Raw genomic sequence first — 13699 nt, 5'->3', positions numbered from 1 at the left:
TATTCTATTCTAATTCTCTGAGGACTCTTCGAAATGTAAACCCCAAATTCTTGGGAGAGTCACAAAATGACAGAGGAATATTTTTAATTGTTATTTGCGTCCGTCCCCCCCCCCCCCCCCAGCAATCTAGATGAGTGGATAAAGCTCATGTAACTCTCAGTAATTTTGTACTAATCCAGATACCAACAAGTGTCAGTTTGGATTTTCTGACTACAGAGGTTAAGCAGGGGTTACAAAATCTAACTAAGGTCTTTGAGAGACTTGACAATTTCCTTGTGAGGATGCTCCATGACACCTTTGGCTACCTAGATATTGGCAACCAAGTTTTAACTTGGCTATAACAATTTAGTTCCAGCTACATTTCTAGACTACAGTGACAGTTTATCTCTTGTGCTGTGAACTTCCTTTTCTTTTTAAGGAACTCTGAGAGAGAAATTGATATTTCTCTGTATATTGTTGGATACCAAAACTTGCGCATGAGCTGTGTGCTATGGCTTTGAGCAGATTTACCTTTCCCTAAACTGTAAAGTCTACAGGGTAATAGTTTTTTTCTTTATGAACTTGATATTCCTGCGAGTGTTTGAGTTTGGCTTTTCAAAGAGTTTTCAGAGAATTTGGGTTCCAGGTGTCATTAAAAGGGAATCTAGCATGGCCAAACCCATATAGAGTGGCTTCATATGACAGATGCTTAAATAGGTAGGACCTTATCAGCCTTATGGAGGAGACAATTATAAAATCATGAATGATATGAGGAAGATCTCTAGGGAAGACACGTTCACTCTCTCTTCCTACATAAGAACTAAGGTCATCGGTGAAACTGACTGGTGATATAGTTATGACAATCTCAAAGAGGTAGCTCTTTACACAACATGGAGTTAAGCTGAACTTATGGATGCTACAAGTTCACATGGCAAAAAAGCAACTCAGCAAAATCCTAGGAGAGACACTAAGTGCAGAGACATTATCCATGGCTCCCTGAACCAGAGGGATAGTCTAGGAACTGTGCACTTGCCCTGTCCTGCTGTTCTTTCCAAGGTATCTGTTACCAGGCATTGCCACAGATAGGGTATTCAGTTAGATGAAACCTTGGCCTCATCTGGCAGAGTCATTCTTAGATTCTTTGTCCTAATGATATGAGAAATCACCCTAAAGTTTAGAACAGGTGCCCAAATTTTAGAAGGTTGAAGTTAGCTGAGATGATACTCATCTACTGAGCTTCAGATTTAAGACATCCTAAGATGAAGATTTTGCAGTCACAAGAAGTTGGATTCAATGACCTAAAGCTTTCTTTTAATTTCACCCATTACTCAATATACCAAACTCAGTAAAGGAGTATTAGGCTAAAATTTATCATCCTGAAACATGTCGTCTTTTTCTTGTCATGTAAAGTTAAACCAATCAAACAAAAATCATTCCTAACAACTTCATCTTAAATTTGTTGATAAGGGATGTCCAGTATGACCTGTGTACTCCATTTGCCTATTCAAGTTATCAGTGGATCAGTGACCCAGTTACATACACTGTTAAGGGAAAAGTCATGGAAGAACCTGATCTGCAGGTAAAAAAAATTCTCTGTTTTTCAACAATTTCTGTGATGCTTTCACTTTTCCTTACTAATATCAAGTCAAACAATCCCCTCTAAGAGTTAAAAACCTTTCAATGTGTTCCAGTAAAAGACATTAAACAGGATATTAGTGTCACTGACTAATGAAACTAAAGGTATCCTCATCTTTTCAAATAAACATTGAATAAACTCCCAGGAAAATTTATCACTAGCTAAAATAAAAAGTTTCATAAGGAATGCCTTGTTTGACGTGTGTTTTGCAATACAGTGTCAGGTCCTAGGGAAGTGGTACGCAAACGTGACAAGGTCGGGTAAAAGAGGTCACAAAAGAGAAGCAAAGGTCTCCTGGAGCACTGACAACATTCTTGCAATTGAAAAGCTGACAAACTATCTTTTCCAACTTCTGAACAAAACTCCTGAGTGGATGAGGTTTAATGATTTCATTGCTGTGAAAGCTGAATCATGACTGTTTACCACATATACAGTTTTTTACTTTTTCTTTTATACTATATATAAGGAAAACGGATTGACATTTTAGCCTTGTTTTGCCCAATGTTCTATGTCTGTGTATGCATTTGGGTTTGTTTGTCCTTGACTACCAATTACTTCTGTACCTCCTGACCAATTTAAAAAATTGCGGCAGAGCAGAAGAGATTTTAATCATAATACATTTCTACACTTTTTTTTGAAAACAGTCTGTAAAGAGATTCTATTACTCTCCTCTCAGGGAAAGAATAAGTATATTAGAGGTCAAAATCCACGTAAGAGAGATCTTTTGAGACTTGCTTCATTAACTGCATTGTTCAGAGCCTGACTTCAAATAACCTAAAAGAGGTAGAACATCTGTATCTATGATTAGTAAAGCCTTCTCTCCCTCAATATCCTATCAAGGTTATTCATTTAACAGCAGGCTAACTGCATGATAAAGTTCTTACTGTTTCTTAGCTCTGATGGGAGAGATGTTGAAAGTCCACATAAGGGATTACAAAAGGCACTGCTCTGTACTTTTGCAGAGAGCCAAAGACTAGGTGAGTCCAGCAGCTCTCACTCCTAAAAGTGGTGCCTTGAAGTTGACTGGAAGTGTGATGGGAAGGATATTTGCGCTGGTTTTTTGCCTAATATGTTCAGCTCTTTTACAGCCCCGACATTGCACTTTCCGGTAATGCTTTCAGTAGTGTAGTTAGCATCTCTCCTGTGGGGTCATCTTCTCTTTCAGCTGCTCCCACGAGAAGATTGTGCTTTAGAAGGGTTTTGGTTTTGCTCTTTTCACAGTTTCTTTTTGCTGTGGTATCTACTCTAAGCACAAACAAGCTTTTTGTTACCAGGGCTCCAAGTCTAGTTTCAGAGGGTTTAAATTGCCTTGACCAAAAACTTCATGCTAAATTGTTTTAAGTTGATGTGGAAGGACAAAAGGTTTCGTTGCTCTGCACTCAGTATGCAGAACACCTCTCTGCCTTCAGCTTCTGCAACTCTGTGTCCTCCCTGGAGGATAATAATTTCTCAACAGTAATAGTAAAAATATCAACCAGAAACTTAAAGAAACACAGAAAAATTCACCCACTAGGGTGTCACCTGGTGTGCAGTAATCTGCCGTTTGGTCCTCTTTATAAAGCAATGCAAGTGCTCCCTCTAGTAGATTACACCTGCAGTTTCTGAATTTATGTAAAGTTTGCAAAATGATATAGTACTGATTGCTTTCATGGCTATGCTAGCAAAATAGCTTTCTTTATATGCAGGATATCAACAGCAATGGAGTTCATAACACCAGGAAAAGTTACAGCATTTAAAATTTCTGTGGCAAATTTGCATTTGAATATGAGTTGGGATGCATGGGTTGGGCAGGTCTAAGTGTCATATCAGGCTGTAAAGAAATGCTTTTCTTCCTTGGACTTTAAGAATATAGGGTATGAGCAAAAAAATCCCTACTGCTGAAATACCACAGATTACTGCAGGAAAATGCAATGACAATGTGCCAAGAAACAGCTACATATTCTCAGGGAACATAGAATGATTTTAGAGACTGCTGAGCCACATAACACGGCCATTGCATTCACCAGTGAAATACAGCCACGTCTGGGTAAAAACCAGCATCTGCTGAACAAAGAACCACCTGCACAGTGCTTTGAGCCAGGCAGTGCTCACCAATACTGTACCTAACCTGCACGGCAGGGGGAATTTGAAGAAGATAGATAGAAATGCAATTATCCACACTGAAATTCAGCCAAGACAGTGAGGACAGTATACTCACTCTTGCAGAACAAAAATTAAAGAGCACCTTTAGTAATCCAAAGCTGCAAAGACCTGAGGTTTTCATCTCATTCAGTTGGTGGTACCCCTCGCAACCCTGTGCCTACATCTATTGCTGCTGCAGCTCTCACTACCACTTTGAGCATCCAAAATAGCGTGTCCTTCTTCATCTTGCAGTCAGACAAGTGTGGATGAAACATGACCTGCTTCGCCACATCCAGCAGGACTAACACATTGGAAAGTCACAGCTGTAATACCTGAGTATACCTTTGTCTGAAGGCCAGTAACACAGGCGTGTGCCAATGACATGGAAGATACTTCTTGAATAACGTAGGCTGCTGCTATCATTTGTTACCACTCGCGGAGCAATGAGCCCTGAGCCAGCGTGGCTTCAGCATGCTGTATGTTACTGCAGGCAGTGATCCCACCAGAGAGGAGAAGTCACTTCGCGGGAAAGAAATGGAGTGAAAAAAAGGGTCGGAAATGGAAGGATAAAACTGAATTATTAAAACTTCAACTGGCTAGTGGTTGCACAAAGGAGGACATATAAATGATACAATATCAAGTAAGGTCTTTTTAATTGGTTTTGTATTTGCAACAGACTCTTTAAGCCTTTAATTTTATGCAAAGTTTTTGACATTGCAGATGAATATAGCAGATAAATATTGATTTATAATATTTGGCAAATGGTCTATTGAGTTCTCTATCCTTTTCCTAACTCTTCAGGGGAAAATTATCAGACTGAAAGAGGGCAGCTATGGGAAAATTTCTTCACAGGTGAAATTTCTTTGTACCCATTTTTGAACTGGGCTTTTGAACATGGTCATTAATTTTTATACTTCTTCCTTACTATTATGTTTTAGTGTTGCAATGTTAATATACCTGCATTTAAAAATATACAGTCAGATCCTCACTATGTTTTAGTGTTGCAATGTTATTCAAAATAATGAAGGTGTTTTAGCTAGCTGTGTAAAAATCTGACCCTTTCTGAATCAGGCTGAATTTTCAGCCACAACCGTATCTCGCAACAGTGAGTTCCAGGGGCGATCTGCACACAAAATGTATTCCAGGAGAAAGTAAATGCATTTGCTGCCTTTCATTTTTACTTAAAAACCAGAGGCACGACTTTGGATTTCCATACAGAGGAACATGGTAGCTAAGGTGAGCAGACAGCGTGCTTGACAGAACATAGGATCATTCACTCTATGCTTCCTCAAGCAGCAGAGCCCACCTTTCCTGCTCAGCAGAAAACAAAGGACAACACAAGACTGCATTTTCCCACCACACACCAAAGAGCACAGGACACATCCTCAGCCTATCCCACATCTGCTTTTTCCTGCAGATCTACAGTGCTCCAGCAGAGACCAGAAGCCACCAACAACCTTCCCGTATGGATGGAGCTCACAGGAAAGTGTGAACTGCAGTAAAATATCTGGGGAAAAAAGATCTGATAGGAAATTATATCCAAGCTGAAGTAAGCACAGCCCTACATATAAAATATTCTAAAAGTATTTGCAAATACATAGACAGTGTGAAAAATTACACTCCACTGTCAGGCCAGACAGACTCTGAAGTTCTAGGCATAAGCTGCAGCACTGAAAATACTAAGAAATACCTTTATAAATGTATGGCTGTTTAAGCACTGGAACAAGCTGTCGAAGCAGGTTATGGAATTGCTAGCAATGGTGCTATTCAAGGCTGGATTTGTCATTGCACTATTAGGGATGATATACATGGAGCTAAATCATTTCTGCCATGATGCAGCTCCTTTCCGGCCCAAATGAGCCAAATGTAAATGTGATGTGCATCGATACATGCTAAGTACAAGGAACGAAACTCCTGCTAAATGAGATCAACATGCAGAAAAGATGCATCCAATAAAGAACCTTAAATAACCCAGTCATAAGAAAGAGCATTGCCATGAAAGGGCAGAAAAATGAAAGCAAGAGGTGTTCAGACAAATGTGTGAGGCATCTGAAAAGGAAACGTCCTTTACTATCTGAATAGAATTTGTATATTGATTAAGAGTACTAAACATATGTTTTTAAGTGCAAAAGAAAATAATTCCTTTTAGCTTTTGACTTTTTAGCTCAAAACATATTCTCTTCTCTTATCAAATCACTTTTTTCAAAGGATTGTAGAAATGCTTGCAGCAAATTAGAAGCAGCTCAAATGACAGTTACCAGTCTGTTAGCTGCAGACAGAGAGCTGAGGAAGCTGTTTTAATAATAATAATAACAATAAAAGACAACTGTGTTTGGAGACTTCACTTTGGACAAATGGGTTAATTGAGTTCCCACTAGAGTCAGAAGGAGGAAGAGTTTAGCTGACTGTTCTCAAGCAACAAACCCAGCCAATGTCTTTTGTATTTGCTCTGTCATTATGAAGGATCTGGTAGTGTTGGTCTGTGCTTGGGCAATGGTCCAAGGATGAATGCTTCAACCTGAGCTGAGCCTCAGAATCACTGACCAGCAGACCTGCAGACCCACCTCCTGGGGTGGAGCAACTGCCCTAAGGGATGATGACATTTGAGTTGATAAGAGACCTTCCGGTAAGTCTCTACAGGAAAAGAAGAGCTAGAATTCAATCTGTAAGGGATTCAAGTCAGTTTATGCATATATGCTGTATATGCATATATGTATATATATCTTAGAGCTTATGTATATAACCTTAGGTGTTAAAGTCTAAGCAGTCATCCTAGCTTTTTCAGAGATGGATAGGACCTTCCAGAGATTAACACAGCTCATCCCAAATATGTACTAAGTGATGGTCCAAATGACTTTGGAGTTGCCTATTTCTCTCTATCGACTGCAAAGGAAATTGAGATTGTGTCACTTCAGCTAAGGGAGGAACATTTGGGACACCTGAAATTAGGTGTTACAAACCCTGCTGTTAGGACTGAGGCTGGTTGTGCTTCTTCTTGCATCCCTTTCTGCTGGGCATGAGCAGGCCCAAAGGACCCAGGCAGAGATATCCTCATCTTGTCTGTGTTTGAGGAGAGGACAGCCCCAGTCCTGTTGCCTCTCCCTAACCATGACAGCTCCAGGACATAGCTGCAGAGCCAGACTACATCGTGCAAGTGTAGCAGATTATCCCAGAAAGGCTTTGGTCTTCTACTCAAAATGGGACTGTTCTGGGGAGGTTAACCTTTCCTATAGAAATGAAAAAACCAACCTTCTGCAACTGGGAACAGACTTGCTAGGGAATATACCAGGTTATGGGGAAATCAACCTTACAAATATGGAGAATGTCTAAACCCATTCATATGAATTATTTATGTTATCTGCCCATCAAAATAGGTCATTTTAAATATTTTTATATCTTTCCGTTTTTTTCTCCTGCTGTCTCATGGGTTTTTTGTTATTCCTATTTCCCACTGTAAAAGTCAAGAACGGACATTTTCTAATTAAGGACAAGGTATTTCCAAGTCCTTAATGAACTGCTGAGTGGGTGGGGACATGAACTGCTGTAACATCTAAAACGACAGATTCACTGTATTTCTAAGGCATGGAGTGGCGGGGGTTTATGTCAGTAGATGGCTTTGCTCTAAAGGGTCATTCTGTCGCTCCTCATACAGATAGATGATCATATAACATGAGATTCCTATGGGATTTGCTTTACTGCTGCATCAAAAGGACAAAACCAAAGTCAGAGTCACTCTTGAAATATTTCTAAGTTGCAGTTGTAATCAGAAAGTCCATTGCTTGAAGCAAAGGTCAGAAATACTGTGAAACTTCATGTACAGGTAAACTAGCGATAGCATGCACTCACGTTTGTCTTCTGAGGTTTAAAAAAAATAATTTCCTCATCTGCACTAGGACTTTTTTCTGTCATTTCCCACAACTCTACCACTAAAGGTAATACTGTGACATCTCAAATTTACTTAAAGGTGATCGCCAGCCATTATTTTAACAACTGCCATCTGAAAGAGGTTAGATGGCTTCTGTCTGAAATGCTAATAACTGCCTGGAGTCTTGTCTGCTTTTGCCTTGCTTCCTCCTTCCATTTGAATAACTCAGGGGAAGGAATAACCAGGAATTTTAACAGAAAAGTCGGCACTGTAAGTACAATCTCTGCCAACCATCTTGCACTCTTACATCAGGCAGGCGGTTACTGCTGGGAACAGGTACCCTATTGCTTCCTAAAGGTTTTGTATCTCTTTACTACACTGCTACTAACGGTACTGTTATTGGTAGTAGTAGTAATAATAGTGCAATGTGTTGTAGGGCATCCATTGAGCTTAGTGTTCTCTAAAGACTCAACGAGAAATAGCTGTTCTCATGAAGATCTTCTGGTCTTCATGGTCTGGACTTACAAAGGGCAGGAAATATTTCTTACATCCACTGTGAATCCAGTCTTTTAAGAAACATATACTTTACAATGCAAAAAAGCATAATTACACTCTAATTACACTGTAGTTACATTTTTAACGTAAGATTTCCACTAAACTATATAATGAGGTACTTCACGGACTGGCCAAAAATAATTACAGTGTGAAATGACATAATTACTATACCTGCATTTAAAAATATACAGTCAGATCCTCAGCTCAGTTAAATCATTATCTCTCTGATGATATCAGTCTGTTTCCTGTGCGTTAAAAAGCAAATCATGGGAGCAATAATATCTCAATTATGTAGTTAACCTTCTGGTTGTATTAATTAGTGATGATTAGGCATGGGAAACCATAATTATGTCATGTACATAACATCCCTTTGAAATTGCGTCGTGAATCCAAACACAAAAGGCAGATGTGAACATCTAACCAGGTCCATTTCTGATGCCTAGAACAAATCTGAAACTCAATGATTTGACCCTCTGTCTCCTATCTGAAACACATCCAGTGGTGATAGCTCTGCTGGTGTCAAACTTGCAGAAGAAACTGCAGTTTGTATTTGTCCCAGAAGAGAAGTGCAAGGTAGAACTGTCCCATATTCTGATTTCATATGGTGCTTACTAAAACCCAACTTAAAAAAAAAAAAGAGATAAACAAAACATCTAGGTCCAGTTCAGTTCCTAAAGGAGGAAGCCCTGAAACTAAAGAAGCACCTTTTCTCTACCTCATCACGTTTAGCTATTTGTCTGGGGTATGAACAGCTAAAAATCAGCACCTCTTGCTCCTGTTTGCAGGAGAACCTGGCAGCCAGAGCATTATTTGCACAGGACTTTTCTGAAGAGTTGCTCCTCACTGACTCCAAAAATGCAGTGGTAGATATTGTATGGGGAAACTGGTTTTCCTGAGGCATCTCTCTGAGAAGACAGTGGTATTGGGAAAAGGGAGTCAGAGCAAGCAGGATTTTCCACCACTGTCCTCATGCCTAACTTAAGACTGAAGTTTTTCACCTTCAAGGATAAAGAAGAGAAAAGCCAATCTGAGCTAACACTCTTCCCCCAGTATGTCAGAGATATGCTTTATCCCAGCAGACCATTCCCTCAGAGCAGGACTACAGCGAATAATTAATGTGTAGGTCATTCTGTCCAAATTTAGAAAAATATTAAACATTTCACTTTTATATAGTCTTCTATCGCTTACTAAAACCCACAGAAGCTCTGCACTGCAATAGGAATTATAGACCTAAACCTTTGCACAAGTCCAGGGTTATTCCTGTCATTCAGATGGCAGCATCCTGCCATCTCTGCAGGAAAAAGGACAAGTGCAGAAGAGCATCACAGAATTTCCATTAAAATTAATCCTTTGAAAAGTGAATGTCAGAAGAAACTGTATATTTTTGACCAAACAAATATACTTTAAACGGGCAGTTTGCAAATGTCAGGTTGAAGTGTTCCAAAGTTAAGAGCTGCAAGAATTAAGGTTGCCTGTGTATTCTGCAGAGCGTTGCACTTGCAGACACTGTGTGGCCTTTTGTTTTTTTAATCTAAGTAACTTGACTTTGAAAGGCTGACTTGCAAATCTGGCGTTTGTAATTCTGGGAAACCCCACTTTGCACACTTTTTCATCTATATTCACTCAATTATTATTTGATGTATTGTTCGCTTTCTGCAGTGCTAGCAGCAAGGGACACTGGTACAACGTGGGCCAGAGTTATGTATTGACCCACAGAATTAACAGTCTTGGGGTCTTCAGTGGATCTACTCTAAGGTGTCAGATCAGTTCTCGGTAAACCGGGTTTCAAGAGAAAACCCTGCTCTGTGAGGAGCCCATGTCTGTGAGGCCCTGGGTATATCATGGGCAGAGCAAGGTCTCATTAGCCGGCGCTGTCATTTAAGGGACTAAAGGCACGTGGCACTTTGCAGGATGTAACCCAGTATGACTTTGGTAAGACATGCTTCCTGTCTTTTAGTTCACCAAACTGTAAAACTGTTGCCTAATATTTACCAGCAGCAGTTCCCAGGTATTGCAAGCTGTTCTCTAATGATATTTCCAATTCAGTCTGAGATTCCTGAATGAAATTTCTGTAGAAGTGTTACTTAAATGTTTTCTTTTTCAACCTGAATTTCATTCAATATAATGTTACAGAGGTAATCCTTGCAAATATCTCGCTTCAAGAGAGGCTTTTTTTTCTTTTGCTCTTGGCAGTGGCTGTGACAAGAATGACAGCGCAAAATACAATAGAAAGTTATAAACATTACTTTTCCTCAGACAGCAAACAAACTCCTGGATGACCACCATCCTAGATGGGAAACTGAGCCACTCTGCTTTCAGAAACTCCCACCCTTGTCTCATCCTGGGGCTGCAGGGTATGCATAAATTGAGTGCAATGTTACTGCCAGTTCAGTTGATGCTCCTGGCCTTTATGGATGCTGGTGCTTCTGAGGTCACCCGAAGATGAGCTTCACATACAGGCACTGTTTGGGGCTCCTCGAGAGTGACAAATTTGGGACCTGTCAAGCAACAAGTATGGACCACCTGTATCTACAGCCGTCTAAAAAGGGACACCAGCAGAGCAATAAACAATTGAGGCAAGGTGCTTTTCATCACTTCAGTGTTTTTTTGCCTTTACTTCAACTTGCTGCACCAGTAAGGCAGTGCCATATGGCCCTACTCTTTGATATGCACCTCCTGACACCCAACAAAAACGTTGCCATAATCTGATAACAAGCATGAGCCTCCCTTCCCCACTGTCGTCCTTTTCTCCATTCTGCCATGCAGATCTCTTTTTCCTAAGCATACACTCCTCACTCCGGTCAGGATCCATCCCTGTCACAACCTGGTACGTTCTCTACTCCTCCTCCTGGTGTTCTTCCCTTCTCCCTCTCAGCACTTTCTTTCCATCAAGTCCTCTTATACTGCAGAGCTGTGCACAGCATCTGAAGAGTTGGCACAGGGCAGACCATGCCAGGGGTCATTGTCACGATTTGATAGAGCAGATGATTGAATTAGAGGCTTTGGCACGGCTTTTTTTATCAGTATTAATGAGGCTGAACCAATCATGCAATTCCTTGGGGTCTTTTGCCTCGCCCCTCCCTTTCCCTTCTGGAATCTTGACCATCTACTCCATCCCACTCCTTCCTACCTCGGCCAGCTGCTCCAGAGATGCTGGGTGCAGGACTGATGAGGCCATGGCTCGGCCCCCGTGGTTAGTGACACGGATGCATTATCAGGGGACAGCCAAAACAGGAGGCAGGGGCTTGGGGGATACATACACCTACAGGACTTTTCTTGAGGGAAAGAGCAAGAAAATATAGTTTTTTGGGAGGTTGAGGTTTTTAAGAAAAATAGAAGACCCTTCTCCAAACCTTGACTCTAGCTTGTGGCTTTGCATGTTTAGTTATCTCTCACCATTAGGACTTGGGCTTGAGTACTAGAAGTATGAATGGAATTTAAGAAATTAACTGTAAAGATGCAGGGTTCTGTCCACAGGTAAGATTTCCTGCCATCAAAAAGCCAGCATGACGTTTTTTGGGTCTGGGCTGCCACTGCTGAGATTTTGCATAGAGTCATCACTGGGGTTCAGACTCGTGATACGGCAAAACTCTGACAAACTTGGATGTGATTGCACTGAACAATGCTGCCTCAGCAAGCTGCTTTGGGCACGTTTCCCTCTTCATTTCCAGCGTACCTTCATAGCAAACTCATCAACCACACAGATGCACTAAAAGTGCTTGGAACAGAAATAAGAACAGAAGAAACGAAAACAATTCTTCTGCTAAAAGAGCTGGGTTTTATGTTTGTTCTTTGTCTGCACCTTCCCCTGCCCGGGTGCGACACAAAGGAAATCTCTGCAGCTGATCTGGGACTTCACAAACCGAGGGATTATGCGCTACACGTACTGACAGGCCCCTTTGCTTACAGCCTGGCAAACACCACAACAGTAATCTCCTCTCTGAGATAAAGTCCATCAATCTTATTCTTACACCAACCTGTTCCCCTCTGCCCCTCAGACAGAGCTGGAAGAGAAGCCCTCCTTGGGAAGGATGCTAAAATCTTTCCTTCCTCAGTGCCCTCCTATTTTAATTTACTCTTTCAGCTGGCCTCCCATCAAAGTCAGGTCAACACATATCCATTTTCTGTGCTGAGCTGACTAGTTTTCAATAACAAAATCTCCTTTGTTTTGTAACAGAGATCAATAAAACTGCCCCTCTCCCATATTGGCCGAGATTCCAGCAACGTCATTTGCTCTTTATTGTTGCTACTGCTTTGTGTTGTTTCCTTTTTTCTTTTTTCCTTTTTTTTTTTTTTTTTTGGCAAGGCACAGATCAATTTAACAAGATGAAAATGACTTAGACTTTCACTCAAGGTAAAATCTGCACTTTATAACCCAGGATGTAATTTACAATCCTGTCATTAAGCTCTGTTAATCCTATTATTATGAAGATAAATAATTACCCATAGCGAAGAAAGGGATTCCCAACAGAGTAGAATTATATTTTCCATCAGTAATGAAAAATATCCCTGCCGCAGTGACACTGGAAATACAGATAGTGAGTACTCCCAAGAGTCCCAGGAAAGGTTTGCTACGCAGGCAGTCCTTCATGGAGCTCGAGAGGGTAGCAGTCAGGAGAATCAGCATCAGGCTCACCAAAATCTTGCCCCTGGCCAAAAGACTGGTCTGGTGGAAGTCCTTCCAGAGGCTAAAGGACGCTAGTGAGTAGAGCTGCAGATCTTGGTGATCCAGCTGCATCTTGTGCATCAGTTTACAGAATTCACTCTCCCACTTCTCCCCAATGAGGTCCTGGGTGACAGAGCCATACGTTTGGAGGTAGTAAGTGATTTGGATGGCTCTGGCTGATTTGACTCTCTGGTCCTTGCTGTTTGGCACTTCCATGACCCCTCCGAGCTGGTGGCCAATAAAACTGCTCCTTCCATCCTGGGAGAGAAAGTAAAAAAGATGAGCATGTGGTTATCCTGTGCGAGATGTGATACAGTGATAGCGTTTGACTCTACCTTCCTTTCACAGACATGCCGAGAGCTCCACTCAAAGGCCAGTGCAGTCAACAGGAGTCGTGCCATTCACTTCAGTGGGTTTTGGGACGCATCCCTGTTCCCTGCCACAACTGTTTCTTACTCATTATAGACTCATTTGCAATTCTGTGCTGCAGTTCAGGGACTGCTCAGGTACTCATTGTGGTCCCAGATGTTTGGGGACTGAAATGTAGCATGCAAGCTCCTCGCCCTGCAGGAGAGGATTGCTTTCCCACATTTTAACTCTGACAGACAACAACAAATCTCCAATTACTGAAGTATGAAATGTTTGAGATGAAGATCAATTTCTGGAAGATTTGTGATTTCCTGGCACTTTGGAAACGCTTTTAAAAAGTTGGAAACGCTTTTAAAAAGTTGGAAACGTACAGAAAATGAAGCCTGGCTCCTCAGAATACAGATGTAAATGTAGACAAATCCACAAAGTTTAACATCTACTCTGGCTCTAGAAAAATATAATTAAAATCAGACTTTTTGAATTGTTTATTCGAGATTTCATGGATTTA

At 40.9% G+C, this 13699-nt stretch overlaps 1 protein-coding gene across 2 annotated transcripts in view; it reads right to left on the bottom strand.

Moving 5' to 3' along the window:
• PTCHD4 (patched domain containing 4) overlaps positions 1-13699 on the bottom strand; it is an 89642-nt gene that overhangs the window by 51849 nt on the left and 24094 nt on the right. For both annotated transcript variants that reach the window (XM_050893439.1, XM_050893440.1), the window contains exon 2: positions 12600-13080. In XM_050893439.1, the coding sequence (XP_050749396.1) occupies positions 12600-13080 (481 nt within the window). The remainder of the gene's footprint in view (positions 1-12599; positions 13081-13699) is intronic.

This window comes from Gymnogyps californianus, chromosome 3 (assembly GCF_018139145.2).
Source record: "Gymnogyps californianus isolate 813 chromosome 3, ASM1813914v2, whole genome shotgun sequence".
NCBI lineage: Eukaryota > Metazoa > Chordata > Aves > Accipitriformes > Cathartidae > Gymnogyps > Gymnogyps californianus.
Note: the sequence above shows the minus strand (reverse complement) of the source record. Positions and strands in the feature narration are given on the sequence as shown.